The sequence below is a fragment of the Salmo salar genome, chromosome ssa09 (genome assembly GCF_905237065.1).
Source record: "Salmo salar chromosome ssa09, Ssal_v3.1, whole genome shotgun sequence".
Lineage (NCBI taxonomy): Eukaryota > Metazoa > Chordata > Actinopteri > Salmoniformes > Salmonidae > Salmo > Salmo salar.
In genome coordinates, this window is record NC_059450.1 from 184,644 (window position 1) to 199,787 (window position 15,144).

Genomic DNA, 15,144 nt, shown 5'->3' on the forward strand with positions numbered 1-15,144 from the left:
TGTGAGAAAACCATCAGTAGAGCTGAAAATGCGATGGAAACCCATTTAACTTGTATGTTTTATTCGGTTCATGGGAATTTAACCGCAAAAGGTTTTTTATGTGCACTACATCGTCACACACAGCCTTTTATCTGCAACAAGTGAATTTGATGGAAACATCTCTGGAGGGAAAATGCGCATATTGTTTTAATGTGGATTTTGGAATATTCACATAAATCTGTCGCCATTTGAAATGAATGAAAACCTAGCTACTGAAGTGAACATATGTTCAGCATGACATTCATGTGAGCATTATAGTATGATTACAACCCAAAATTAATGTGAAATGCACCCATAACTTGACAGCAATATATTTAAACTACTTAGCGTTCGTTTGGGCTTGCTAGCGGTAGCCAGCCAGTAGCCCTGGGCGAAGCATTCCATCCTGGGAATTGTAGTGTGCTGTGTAAAATCCATTGTATTTCTATGTTGTCACAACACCAGATTTTTTTACTTCGATAGCAATAGTAGGTTTAGTATCACGATACTAAAATTATACTCGATACCAAAACCATACCACGGCAAAAAACAAAAAGAAAGCCAATTAGCTAAAGTCACAGAATAACCACTGGGCATTATTATACACTGCTCAAAAAAATAAAGGGAACACTTAAACAACACAATGTAACTCCAAGTAAATCACACTTCTGTGAAATCAAACCGTCCACTTAGGAAGCAACACTGATTGACAATAAATGTCACATGCTGTTGTGCAAATGGAATAGACAACAGGTGGAAATTATAGGCAATTAGCAAGACACCCCCAATAAAGGAGTGGTTCTGCAGTTGGGGACCACAGACTACTTCTCGGTTCCTATGCTTCCTGGCTGATGTTTTGGTCACTTTTGAATGCTGGCGGTGCTTTCACTCTAGTGGTAGCATGAGACGGAGTCTACAACCCACACAAGTGGCTCAGGTAGTGCAGCTCATCCAGGATGGCACATCAATGCGAGCTGTGGCAAGAAGGTTTGCTGTGTCTGTCAGCGTAGTGTCCAGAGCATGGAGGCGCTACCAGGAGACAGGCCAGTACATCAGGAGACGTGGAGGAGGCCGTAGGAGGGCAACAACCCAGCAGCAGGACCGCTACCTCCGCCTTTCTGCAAGGAGGAGCAGGAGAAGAACTGCCAGAGCCCTGCAAAATGACCTCCAGCAGGCCACAAATGTGCATGTGTCTGCTCAAACGGTCAGAAACAGACTCCATGAGGGTGGTATGAGGGCCCGACGTCCACAGGTGGGGGTTGTGCTTACAGCCCAACACCGTGCAGGACGTTTGGCATTTGCCAGAGAACACCAAGATTGGCAAATTCGCCACTGGCGCACTGTGCTCTTCACAGATGAAAGCAGGTTCACACTGAGCACGTGACAGACGTGACAGAGTCTGGAGACGCCGTGGAGAATGTTCTGCTGCCTGCAACATCCTCCAGCATGACCGGTTTGGCAGTGGGTCAGTCATGGTGTGGAGTGGCATTTCTTTGGGGGGCCGCACAGCCCTTCATGTGCTCGCCAGAGGTAGCCTGACTGCCATTAGGTACCGAGATGAGATCCTCAGACCCCTTGTGAGACCATATGCTGGTGCGGTTGCCCCTGGGTTCCTCCTAATGCAAGACAATGCTAGACCTTATGTGGCTGGATTGTGTCAGCAGTTCCTGCAAGAGGAAGGCATTGATGCTATGGACTGGCCCGCTCGTTTCCCAGACCTGAATCCAATTGAGCACATCTGGGACATCATGTCTCGCTCCATCCACCAACGCCACGTTGCACCACAGACTGTCCAGGAGTTGGCGGATGCTTTAGTCCAGGTCTGGGACGAGATCCCTCAGGAGACCATCCGCCACCTCAGCAGGAGCATGCCCAGGCGTTGTAGGGAGGTCATACAGGCACGTGGAGGCCACACACACTACTGAGCCTCATTTTGACTTGTTTTAAGGACATTACATCAAAGTTGGATCAGCCTGTAGTGTGGTTTTCCACTTTAATTTTGAGTGTGACTCCAAATCCAGACCTCCATGGGTTGATAAATTGGATTTCCATTGGTTATTTTTGTGTGATTTTGTTGTCAGCACATTCAACTATGTAAAGAAAAAAGTATTTAATAAGATTATTTATTTCATTCAGATCTAGGATGTGTTGTTTAAGTGTTCCCTTTATTATTTTGAGCAGTATATTTAAACATTGAACAATGTGTTGATAACTGGTAGAACAACTAAAATAACAAATAAAATATATTCTCTATGCAATTTCTTTCAAAAAATAAACCACCATATTAAATAACAGAATTTCAAAAATATTCCTTATGCAAAACCATATCTGAGACTCAGAGCACACAAAAATGTTTACAATTACATCTAAACTGTTTTAAAAATGTAATTTGATAAATCTCAGGATTAATTTGCTCATCTATGGCCATAATATCAGGTCAAATGACATTCATTAAACCTATGATTCATTATTAATTACAGCTAAATAATTGAATGTATTAAATTAATAGTTTAGTTCCACGACAATTAAAAACACTAAGGCTCATTTCTGAAGCTTCTAGATTGCAATAGTCTACATTACAATCTATAGTCAGCATTTGCCATATACTAATGTAAATGATAATATTACATCATAATCCATAGTCTTAACTACAATCTATAGTCAAGACTTCAGATAATTATGCTAATCTCAAATGATAATATTGTTTACATACTTATTTTTCTCTGTTCTGAACTGCTGTGTGCAGTCATCAAACAGCTTCTGGTTCATCTCCATGAAGAGCTTGAGAGCATTGTAGATGAGGCCATGGATGGTCCTGCACACAGGCACGCACACACAGAAGTGAGTCAGTCTACCGTCATGTCATAAAAGGCAGCCCTGTCCTCCAGCCCAAACCAACATTTGATTCAGGGGAATGAGTAAAGTAGGTCTGTACTAATGTTGAGCTCTCCGCATTCAACACTGCACTTTCAGAGCAGCTTAATGTTAAATAACTCTCATTCCACATAAAACTGTTTGGTAAGGTGTTGACATTTAAGGGGCAATGTCTTTCAAATTCAGCTAAATTCAATAAGGGCCTGGGTTCTAATTTGGATTACTGGAAATCTTTCAAAACTGAACGTTTGATTGAGTCTGCCTGGAGTGCCAGATGGCTGAGCACTTTTGGGACTATTATATTGGTTCCATTGCACCAGGCAAGCTCAATCAAGTGCAGCTAAAACGTTTTTGAAAGAAAACAAATAACATTTGAACCCAGGTCTGGCTGACACTGCATGTCCTGAGAAATGGAAGTAAGTGACCAATGGGGCATTCTGATTAGGCCACAAAGCGGAAAATGTTTTGCAATGAAAAAGTTGAATTTATTAGTCCCTCCCTATTTCAGTTTGTCATCTTCCGTTTGGTGCCTAATGAACGCGGCCCAAGTGGAGGGGCTACTTACTTGTTCCAGTGGGTCTTGGAGTTACGGTAGAGTGCCGGGAACATGATGGGCAGGATTTTGGCTGCATTGTCGCTGATTAGACTCATGATGTACTCATTGTTCCAGTAGTACAGAGCTCTCTCTGCTACCTGCACAGTGACCACAAGCATACAGCACCATCGGTGAGGACATCTCACTCAATATGACAACGAAAGGGGAAGCCATATACTGTAGGGCATCAGAAGGTTAAAGGGACACTCTCTCCTTGTCCATAGACTGCTTTCAGGATAAGGAAATTAATATGTATTTTGAGTGAATCCCTTTAATTGCAGGAGCATTAGAGGGGCAATAAGAGTACTACTGATGAGTACTCTTGATTGATGAAACAAAAAGGTGACAAAAGTAACGTGTCACATCCTTCCCTCAAGCCTATAATTATGGTCACCCTTGATAAAGATGAGCGAAAAAGACTGTATAAAATAAATACAAATGCTGATCTATATTGCATTCTCAAAAAACTGGGGGAGTTATATTGTTTAATACCTATACAATTGCTCAGAGGAAGAGATTTTGTTTAACAAGTAATACAAACAGTCTCTAAAAGACAGGGTTCAAAAGTATTGGCACCCCTGTTTACAATACTCCAGCAACCTACCCGTGCGAGGATCATGACACAGCCTTTTTCTAAAATGTTTTATGAGAATGGACAACTCATTGGGAGGGATCTTAGCCGCAAGTGGATCTTCCAACAAGACAATAACCCCAAGCACTCATCAAAATCCACAAAGAAATAGTTAATTGACCACATTGGGTTCAAGTCTCTGTACTTGAACCTTGAAAACCTATGGTTTGAATTGAATAGGGCAGTACATAAGAGCAAACAAAGGATATCAAGGATCTGCAAAGATTCTTTATGGAAGAATGGTCTAAAATCCCTCCCAAATTGTTCTCCAATCACATAAAACATTTTAGAAAAAGGCTCAGTGTCGTTATCCTCGCATGGGTAGAGTGATAGAGTATTGAAAACAGGGGTGCAAATAATTTTGACCCTTATCTTTTTGAGATTATTTTTTATTACTTGTTAAACAAAATGTATTTCTTGTGGCAATTGTACTATTATAAAATAATATAATTTCCCAATTTTTTGGAGCATACAATATACTGTAGCGCAGTATTTCCATTATTTATGTTATACAGTCTTATTTGTTATACAGTCATATCTTTATCAAGGGTGCCAATAATTATGGACCTGACTGTATATTATGTCGGTCCTCTACTACAAGTCTGATCCAGGCAGAACCGTTAAATTCCTGGTTCTTGTTTTGTTTCCATTGTAATGGACTGATTAGTTCTCGGAACCAATTAAAACATTTCACTACTGAATTTTACTTTCCCACGAGATTATAATGATGCTAAAGATCAAAATGGCACCAATAGCAGGGTTCCCGTGGCATGGGGTCAGAGGGTCAGTCACCTGGAAGTGCGGGCTGGACACACACTTTGCCAGCTGCCTGAAGAGTGGCTCCATGACCTTGACGAACTCAGACGGCTCAATGACGTCCAGAATCTCCTCCAGCTCATTGAGGAACATCACCTCTTTGGGGCTGTGAGTCTTTGGCCAGTATTTGAGAAGGGCCATTACCACCTGGGAAGACAATGATCAGTGAGTGGAGTGGATATTGACCAATATTGACCAATATATTACTATTAGTTAGTAACACTTTATAATGACTTTCATGAATAAGCATTAACATTTACTTTAATATTACCTTTTTATAGTGTATATGCTAATAATAAATGAGTTAATAATTTATAAACTTGTAATGAGCATTTATACACTTTTTTATCAAAACCGATCAATTTGGATAAATGGGTTGATATGCATTGCTATAGCAATACCTTCTGAGATGATGCAATACAACACAGAAGGAACACGCAACACACCTTCAGCCTCAGGTCAAATATCAAATACTATAAACAAGCGATTGACAAGGAAATGTGAGGAGAAATTTCACATGACTTACTGGTTCAGTGAGAGTGCTGTCCTTCTCTAGAAATTGCACAACACAGTATGCCAGCTAGGGGGGAAAAAAACACAATATAGTACACAATTAGTGGTGATTCAATTAGTGAAGACACAATCTTATTGTGTTGACATTCACACTGAAAATAGTCCCTAACAAATCATTGTAGTCACGAAGTTGCAGTTACAGTGTAGTAACTGTAATACTTTGATCGAGTAATACTAGCAGTATAACGGCGATATAACTGCTATGTTCTACACTGTAACGACAATTACTGTAAAGGGTGTTTCCTCATTTTGCATTAGGCTGGGGCAAAACAGATGCTAACACATAGATCAAGCTCTAATTGAGCTACTATGCTATGCAATGGCCCACAGAGCAGACTAAGAACTGTTCCACCAGCTCAAGGGACCCACTTGGCTGACAGCAGTCATACAGTGAAAGAGACACACACCGGCCCAGAGAGCGAGAGAGAGCAAGAGGCCCCTGAGAAGGACCTTTGTCACATAGTAACTCAGGCTTGTGAATGCCAGGTATCGGATTACAGCTAGCTTGTAGCAGCCAGGCTACTGCTCTCACCTCCCCCACTCACTGCCTGAACAGGCCTGACCCAACTGGAAACAACACCACTGTGTGCCAACTGGCCAGAACTAGAACTCAGCCATTTCCATAGAATTCTATACATTTCCATAGGGTGTATCCAGTAGGGAAAAAAGAAAATCAGAAAGTTGCAGATCGAAATGTATTGAAGAGAGCTGAAACGACTCCCTATTCTTGACGACAGAGAATCGTGTCTGTTCTACACAATGCATTTCTATCTGAACGTTCTGTAACTTCTCACCCTCCTGAACCGAGCCCAGGGCAGCATGGCTGATAGTTGAACAATCATCAGAACTGTGTCATGTTCATTAGGGCCACACAATGGAAAACATTTTAAAATGTCTTTCAACGGAAAATGAAAACACACGTTTCTTATTGGACAAGTGAAGGTAGTCCCTCCCTGTTTCAGTCTGTTTTCTTACCTTATGTGCCTAATAAACATGACATTAAACATGAAAAAAAGAAGGACTTACCTGTGGATGGTAGACACTAAGTGATTTGACTTTGTGCAAAGGCAACAGGACCTTTAACAGGAAAATCTTGTGCTCCTCTTTTAGTGGTAAGGCAAACCCATTGATTATACTGTGAATAGAGAGAGAAACAAATAATTAGGCCCTGTATAAGAACAATAAACTAAATTCAACTGACCTCAAAATAGTAACAGAAAAATAAAGGGATAAAGGATAAACAACAGCTGACCATGAATGGTTAGAGATCCTATCTGCAGTCGAGAAGACATCATGAGACTGGATAACAGTCAAAAATAACTATTCCAACTCCACTGCAAGACACGCTGGATTAGAGCTTAAAGTGTACCTTCCGAGTATCTCCAGTAATTCTGCTATTCCATTATGGTGCTCGGTCTCATAGATAAACCTGTCAAAAACAGAGAGACATTTTATTTAGTTGCACAGCCAAACATACATTTCTTAGTAGTGATAAAACTAAACAACCAAATTCACCATTGAATCTTTAGCAATCGATTTGATGTGTTAAAATATCTAAGATTAAACAAGCGGCTGAAATTAAACTCACCTATAAAATATATTATTGATGTGTTTTCTGATGTAGGCCCTTAGTCCCAGGAATTTCCCATAGATCCTGTGGAGAGTGGTTTTGAGGAAGTCCCTCTCCCGTGGGTCCTCACTGTCAAACAGGTCTAAAAGCTGTGGACACATGACATCACTCCCATCAGACTCCACAAAACCAAGGACAAGACTTTACACTTAAAGAAAGAAATGCACTTTGGAAACATCAGCTCTTGCCATCACAATAAAACTGTGTGAGCATTCAACAATGTACGAGTATCCATGTTTCTTTCAGCTCTTACCTGCATCACAAATTTTTGGTCGATATACTTCTTTGCTATGTTCGGTTGAAAGTCGGGAGATTCTAAAAACCGAAGGAAAAATTCGTAGACGAGCTGTAAAGAAAGAAAACCTTTTACAAATACCTAATTTGCTGAATGCATATCAAGAAAGATCATGTTCAAAATGCTAGTCATAATCTTTCCTTACAAAAATGTTTTGTAAAATCACAGTAATTCCCCAATGCAAATCCTATCATAATGATCCATAATAAACAGATGTGCTCGTTTGGTCTGAGCCAAGAGTTAGGGAAGGTCCAATTAACTTTAATTCTAAACTGATTATATGCTTTCATTTTAAAGCACTGTACTTCAGAGAATGTAAGATTTGCAGCACTTAAATCTTACTCAAACAGCAGGGTCGTGTGTTCATTGGGACATGCAACAGAAAACTCTTTACGAACAAAAATGTGTGTTTAGGACAAAACCAGGTAGTTTGTCTGTTTTCTTCCATTTGGTGCCGAATGAACACGACCCGGGCCATGTCAGCTGGGTTATTAGATGCCCTGGGTACCTGGAGATGTGGCCATGCAGCCTCAAGTGTAGGCTCGTCCTCCTCGGGGTCAAACTCTGCTCCTGTGGGGTTGGACGACGGAGGCAACGTTCGGAACATGTTCACTGCAAACTGAGGGTGGGAAAAGCACAACAAAGTCTATTCAGATTCAGTAGATCACCCTGATGGAGGCCAGTATGTAGACAAAACACTTCCCTGGCTGTTGTTTCATTTTACATTGAATGTAACAGGATCGCCTTGGGAATTTTTTTGTCCAAATAATATAGGCCCTGTTAAAATACTTTAGAATGCATCCTTGATCCTTCCTTCATACCTTACTTAAACACAGATATACAATTGGTGAAAGTGATGGATGAGAGAAAGTTACCACTCTATCTAGTCACTTATAGATCTGTGTTTACCTGAAGGAGATAAGGAAGGAAGGGCGCATGTCTGAAGTATTCAAACAGGGCAGTAGTATCTACTTGGCCAACTCAACCAGTTGTACATCTTTCATTGGAACCAAGTGTGTTATCATTTGTCTCCAACATCAACTGACTTGCCCTGTGGGGTGCTAGCTATAACTGCTATTCCCAGTAAAGACAGATCATGGGACAGTGCAGGTGGCCTGAGGATATAGAACACTGCTATTTCTGTTGGTTGCAGAGCTGCTAGCTAGGTAAACAAGTTCAAGCCCAGATGTAGCTTTTAAAAAGAGAAAAGATACATTTATTCGTTCACAGATGTCAATGTCAAATGATTATAATAACTCATTAGCTTTACCGCTAACTGCGGAAGCTTTGATGTATAAAAGAGAAACACTTCAAAGTGAATCTGGGTGATGACTGCTGACGGGTGGAAGACAAGCGAGAGTACAGTAGGGAGCTGGGGTAAAGCATTACGATTTGAATGTTTTAAAATCATGGACTGAATTAACCTGTTAGGGCTAGGGGGCAGTATTGACATGGCCGGATAAAAAACGTACCCGATTTAATCTGGTTACTACTCCTGCCCAGTAACTAGAATATGCATATAATTATTGGCTTTGGATAGAAAACACCCTAAAGTTTCTAAAACTGTTTGAATGGTGTCTGTGAGTATAACAGAACTCAAATGGCAGGCCAAAACCTGAGAAGATTCCATGCAGGAAGTGGCCTGTCTGACAAGTTGTGTTCCATCTTGGCTCTTTTTATTGAAGACTGAGGATCTTTGCTCTAACGTGACACTTCCTACGGCTCCCATAGGCTCTCAGAGCCCGGGAAAAAGCTGAACGATATCGAGGCAGCCTCTGGCTGAAACACATTATCGCTTTTGGCAAGTGGCCGATCAGAGTACTATGGGCTTAGGCGCGTGCCCGAGTCGACTGAATGCTTTATTTTCTTTCGTCTGTTTACCTAAACGCAGATTCCCGGTCGGAATATTATCGCTTTTTATGAGAAAATGGCATAAAAATTGATTTTAAACAGCGGTTGACATGCTTCGAAGTACGGTAATGGAATATTTCATATTTTTTTTGTCACGAATTGCGCCATGCTCGTCACCCTTATTTACCCTTTCGGATAGTGTCTTGAACGCATCGAACAAAACGCCGCTGTTTGGATATAACTATGGATTATTTTGAACCAAACCAACATTTGTTATTGAAGTAGAAGTCCTGGGAGTGCATTCTGACGAAGACAGCAAAGGTAATAACATTTTTCTTATAGTAAATCTGACTTTGGTGAGTGCTAAACTTGCTGGGTGTCTAAATAGCTAGCGCTGTGATGCCGGGCTATCTACTGAGAATATTGCAAAATGTGCTTTCACCGAAAAGCTATTTTAAAATCGGACATATCGAGTGCATAGAGGAGTTCTGTATCTATAATTCTTAAAATAATTGTTATGCTTTTTGTGAACGTTTATCGTGAGTAATTTAGTAAATTCACCGGCAGTGTTCGGTAGGAATGCTAGTCACATGCTAGTCACATGCTAATGTAAAAAGCTGTTTTTTGATATAAATATGAACTTGATTGAACAAAACATGCATGTATTGTATAACATAATGTCCTAGGGTTGTCATCTGATGAAGATCATCAAAGGTTAGTGCTGCATTTAGCTGTGGTTTGGGTTTATGTGACATTATATGCTAGCTTGAAAAATGGGTGTCTGATTATTTCTGGCTGGGTACTCTGCTGACATAATCTAATGTTTTGCTTTCGTTGTAAAGCCTTTTTGAAATCGGACAGTGTGGTTAGATTAACGAGAGTCTTGTCTTTAAAATGGTGTAAAATAGTCATATATTTGAAAAATTGAAGTTTTTGCATTTTTGAGGTTTTTGAATAACGCGCCACGGGATTACACTGGCTGTTACGTAGGTGGGACGATTTGGTGACACCTACCCTAGAGAGGTTAAATGCTTTGACACTTGAAAAGGATCATTGCGTTTACACACTTATCCATGACAGCCTTATGCCAGGCCACAATGAGCTATCACATTAAAAACCACGACAGGCTAACTTGATGGGTCACGCATGCAGATAATTGCTTCATGCTTCAGATTTATAGTTTTTGTATGGCTTTGTGACGTCAAAGGCTCCTCAATGAGGAAAATTGAAAATTCAATTTGTGTCACGTCCTGACCAGTAAATGGGTTATTTGTTATTGTAGTTTGGTCAGGACGTGGCAGGGGGGGGTGTTTGTTTTATGTGGTTCGGGGTTTGTTGGGATATGTGTTTATGTAGAGGGGTGTTTGTTTAGAGTATTTCGGGGTTTTTGGTTATGTTCTAGGTTTTGTATTTCTATGCTCTGTCTATGTTGTGTATTTCTTTGTGTTGGCCTGGTATGGCTCTCAATCAGGAACAGCTGTATATCGTTGTTGCTGATTGGGAGTCATACTTAGGTAGCCCTGTTTTCACCTGTCCTTTGTGGGAAGTTGTTTTTGCTCTGCTGTGTTTAGCCTGCAATACTGTGTGTTCGTTCGTTTTCTTGTTTTGTTATTTAGGTGTTCAATAAAAGTTCAAATGAGCACTCAACCCGCTGCGCCTTGGTCTACTTCATACGACGACCGTTACAGAACTTCCCACCTAATATGGACCAAGCAGCGGGGTAAGGAGCTGGAGAAAAGCTATCGGGAGTCGTGGACCTGGGAGGAGATCCTAGCCGGAGAGGGACCATGGAAAAAGTCTGGAGAGGACCGGGACTGTTATATTGGAACACGATTGGCATGGAAGCCTGAGAGGCAGCCCCAAGAAATGTTTTGGGGGGGCACACGGGTAGTTTGGCTGGGCCAGGGTTAAGCCCCAAGCCAACTCCCCGAGCTTACCGGAGGCAGCATGTTACTGGTCAGGCCCCGTGCTATGGGGTGATGCGCACGGCGTCGAGGCCGAGCATTCACAGGCCGGTGTGCGCGGTGCCAGCGTCCCGCATTTGCCAGGGGGAAGCGGGCATCCAGCCAGTAAGGGTGGTGCCAGTACTGCGCTCAAGACCGCCAGTGCGCCTTCACGGCCCAGTGTACCCTGTTCCCGCTCCTCGCACTAGCCCTGAGGTGCGTGTATCCAGTCTGGCATCTTCAAAGCCAGCACCACGCACCAGGCCTTCAGTGCATCAGCCCAGTCCAGGATGTCCTGTTTCTGCTCCTCGCACTAGCCTTGGGGTGCGTGTCGCCAGTCTGGTACCTCTACTACCAGCACCACGCACCAGGCCTCCAGTGCGTCAACCCAGTCCAACTCGTCCTGTTCCAGAGTGTCCGGCGACAGTGCCTCGTCCAGAGTGTCCGGCGACAGTGCCTCGTCCAGAGTGTCCGGCGACAGTGCCCCGTCCAGAGTGTCCGGCGACAGTGCCCCGTCCAGAGTGTCCGGCGACAGTGCCCCGTCCAGAGTGTCTGGCGACAGTGCCCCGTCTAGAGCTTCCGGCGACAGTGCCCCGTAGAGAGACGGCCCACAGTCCGGAACCGAGAGAGACGGCCCACAGTCCGGAACCGAGAGAGACGGCCCACAGTCCGGAACCGAGAGAGACGGCCCACAGTCCGGAGCCGAGAGAGACGGCCCACAGTCCGGAGCCGAGAGAGACGGCGGCACAGTCCGGAGCCGAGAGAGATGGCGGCACAGTCCGGAGCCAAGAGAGACGGCCCACAGTCCGGAGCCGAGAGAGTCGCCCTACAGTCCGGAGCTCCCAGAGTCGCCCTTCAGCCCGAGGTCTACAGCGACGCACTTCAGCCCGAGGTCTACAGCGACGCGCTTCAGCCCGAGGTCTACAGCGACGCGCTTCAGCCTGAGATATTCAGCGGGGGTGGACAGGTTAGGTGGGGGACTAAGGCCAGAGCCTGAGCCACCTCCACAGTAGGAGGATTGGGGGGGGTTGTAGCACGGGAACCGTCGGTGATGGTAGCCACCCTCCCTTCCCTCCCTTTAGTTTGGGGGGTTTATTTTTGTGTTTATTTTTTATGTGAGGTGCATCCGGGGTCTGCACCTTTGGGGGGGTACTGTCATGTCCTGACCAGTAAAGGGGTTATTTGTTATTGTCGTTTGGTCAGGACGTGGCAGGGGGGGTTTTATGTGGTTCGGGGTTTGTTGGGATATGTGTTTATGTAGAGGGGTGTTTGTTTAGAGTATTCTGGGGTTTTTGGTTATGTTCTAGGTTTTGTATTTCTATGCTCTGTCTATGTTGTGTATTTCTTTGTGTATGGCTCTCAATCAGGAACAGCTGTATATCGTTGTTGCTGATTGGGAGTCATACTTAGGTAGCCCTGTTTTCACCTGTCCTTCGTGGGAAGTTGTTTTTGCACTGCTGTGTTTAGCCTGCAATACTGTGCGTTCGTTCGTTTTCTTGTTTTGTTATTTAGGTGTTCAATAAAAGTTAAAATGAGCACTCAACCTTAACTTAACCCCATTCCTGTCTGTTACATCTGGTGTTGTCACTATCTATCTCTTTCTTAATTTGTGGAGCTCAAATGTAAAGCAAATCCCTGTAAAAGGCTAATAATCTGGTTAATAACTCTGACCTGACAGCTCAGAATGTGCTAGCCCCAATGGAGATTCTCATGGTATTGCATTCTTTCTGTTGGAAACATGTTTTAAAGCGTGCTACCCTTACTCTTTCATTCTGAACAGTGGGACCCGGGAAATAAAAATAGCACATTCTGAGGGATAGCTTAGATTGTCAGAAAGTAGCACATTCTGGGTGGTAGCACAGATGATCATAACACCAGCTCTACCCAGTCCAACTCAACACAGCCATATACACCCCAGCCAGGGTTGGCCTTAAGGGTGACTCATCTACTCTCTTCCAGTCAGTCTGCTGACACTCACCATGTGCACCACCTCTGGGTAGATGGGCTCTGTGATGACGTTCCTGTTGTGGGTGATGTACTCCACCATCTCGCTCAACGCCGCCCGCTTCACCTCCTTCCATTTCAGGTCACTTAGTGGGTCCGACAGGAAGTCAAAGAGCACGCAACACTGGCGTAGCTTCTGCACAAACAGCTTCTCCTGCTCCGCCGGAGCACAGTCTGAGGGAGAGAGAAAATAAAGTTTTATAAAATGATTATTTTGAAAAATAATACATTTTCAATACTTTTTTATGTAAATGGAATGTTATAGAAGGGTCCAGACACATTTGTGATTTCACATGTTTTAGGGAAACTTACCCAAACAGCAAATCACTTCCTCGTTGTATAGTATTGGGGCCCTGAAAAAAACATGAAGAAAATCTCCAAAAACACCCAAATACGTCCTTTTAGAAATCTTATTATAGTGATGCAGGTCTTTAGATGTTGTACACATGAAGTTGTCATTCTGAACTTTATCCACAATGTTATATTCCCATTTGCGCAACTCGAGCGGTTCCATTTTCCATGTAGCCTGCTGCTACAGGTAACTGCAAAAATAAAGGAAACACCAACCTATAGTGTCTTAATAGGGTGTTGGGCCACCACGAGCCACCAGAACAGCTTCAATGCTCCTTGGCATAGTTTCTACAAGTGTCTGGAACTTCCTGTGTGGAAGCACCCCATGCTTTCAATATACTTTGTATCCCTAATTTACTCAAGTGTTTCCATTATTTTGGCAGTTACCTGTAAAATGCTAGAGTCGCAACAAAATGTAATATAAGGTCGCAGATAAAGTTCATAATGACACAATTTCAAGTGTACAACATCTAAACACATGTGTCACTATACTGAGAGCTTTGTCGTTTCTAAAAGGATGTATTTGGGTGTTTTTCGAGCCTTTGTTCATGTTTTTGGGGGCCCCAATACTACATAACAAGGATGAGGAAGTGATTTGGTCTTTGGGGTACGTTTCTCTGAAACGTGAAATCACAAAAAAGGGTGTCTGGACCCTTTCATTTAGATAAAAAAAATTATATTTTGTTGTAAAAAATTACCTCTCCTATAAGGCGTTCTAATAATAATAATAATATATGATTTCAATTACTTTTTGATTGCAGCCCTTTTGATTTGAACAAAACCTTCTATTCATGTTTGCCCATAGTAGAAGTGGTCAGAACATAACTTTTTGGACCTGAATGCCTAAACATTCAGGAGCTAGGGGTGCTCAAGGTTTACCCATTTTGCATAGGCCACACTACCATGAGACAACCATGTCTTCATCAGTGAAAAATATAAATAGTTGAGCTTGATATAATTTGAAAGGTTACAAACATGTTTGCCAAACTATTTGATTATTTATTTAAAATAAAAATAAGTTTCACCTTTATAATCAACTATCACAAACATGTACTCCATTTTTTTTGGTTCATATATGTTGAAGCTTAGACTATTTTACATCAGAGGTGTTTGTTGTGCCCACCATCGGTTGAGACACAGCATGCTCTTGAATAAAAAAAAATATTTAACCTCTATGGGCTAGGTGGGACGCAAGCGTCCCACCCGTGGTGCACTCCATCAACAGCAGGTGCATTTCAAGAGCGGCAAATTTGAATCCAAATAAATGTCAAAATTCAAATTTTTCAAAAATACAACTATTTTACACCATTTGAAAGATAAACATCTCCTTAATCTAACCACGTTTTACGATTTCAAAAAGGTTTTACGGCGAAAGCATAAATTTAGAGTATGTTTAGGACAGTACATTTACAAGAGTTGTGTGTAATGTTTTGTCAATTCAAAGACAGGGTCACCAAAACCATAAAACCAGCTAAAATGATGCACTAACCTTTTACAATCTCCATCAGATGACACTCCTAGGACATTATGTTAGACAATGCATGCATTTTTAGTTCTATCAAG

General features: G+C 42.4%; 1 protein-coding gene across 11 annotated transcripts in view; it reads right to left on the bottom strand.

Moving 5' to 3' along the window:
* Window positions 1-15,144, bottom strand: part of LOC106610635 (serine/threonine-protein phosphatase 2A 56 kDa regulatory subunit gamma isoform) — a 51,073-nt gene that overhangs the window by 16,888 nt on the left and 19,041 nt on the right. For 10 of the 11 annotated variants that reach the window (XR_001329939.2, XR_006770914.1, XR_006770913.1 and 7 more), the window contains exons 2-11: window positions 13,205-13,404; window positions 7,941-8,051; window positions 7,391-7,483; window positions 7,096-7,226; window positions 6,877-6,936; window positions 6,534-6,642; window positions 5,461-5,514; window positions 4,911-5,081; window positions 3,458-3,585; window positions 2,732-2,833 (exon numbers count right to left, since the gene is read on the bottom strand). Coding sequence is in view for 7 of the 11 variants with exons in the window: in XM_014210068.2 (XP_014065543.1) it covers window positions 2,732-2,833; window positions 3,458-3,585; window positions 4,911-5,081; window positions 5,461-5,514; window positions 6,534-6,642; window positions 6,877-6,936; window positions 7,096-7,226; window positions 7,391-7,483; window positions 7,941-8,051; window positions 13,205-13,404 (1,159 nt within the window). In the remaining 4 variants the exon portion in view is untranslated. Of the gene's footprint in view, window positions 1-2,731; window positions 2,834-3,457; window positions 3,586-4,910; window positions 5,082-5,460; window positions 5,515-6,533; window positions 6,643-6,876; window positions 6,937-7,095; window positions 7,227-7,390; window positions 7,484-7,940; window positions 8,052-13,204; window positions 13,405-13,542; window positions 13,564-15,144 lie in introns of those variants that run through there. The other variant, XM_045723332.1, reaches the window with a different exon arrangement.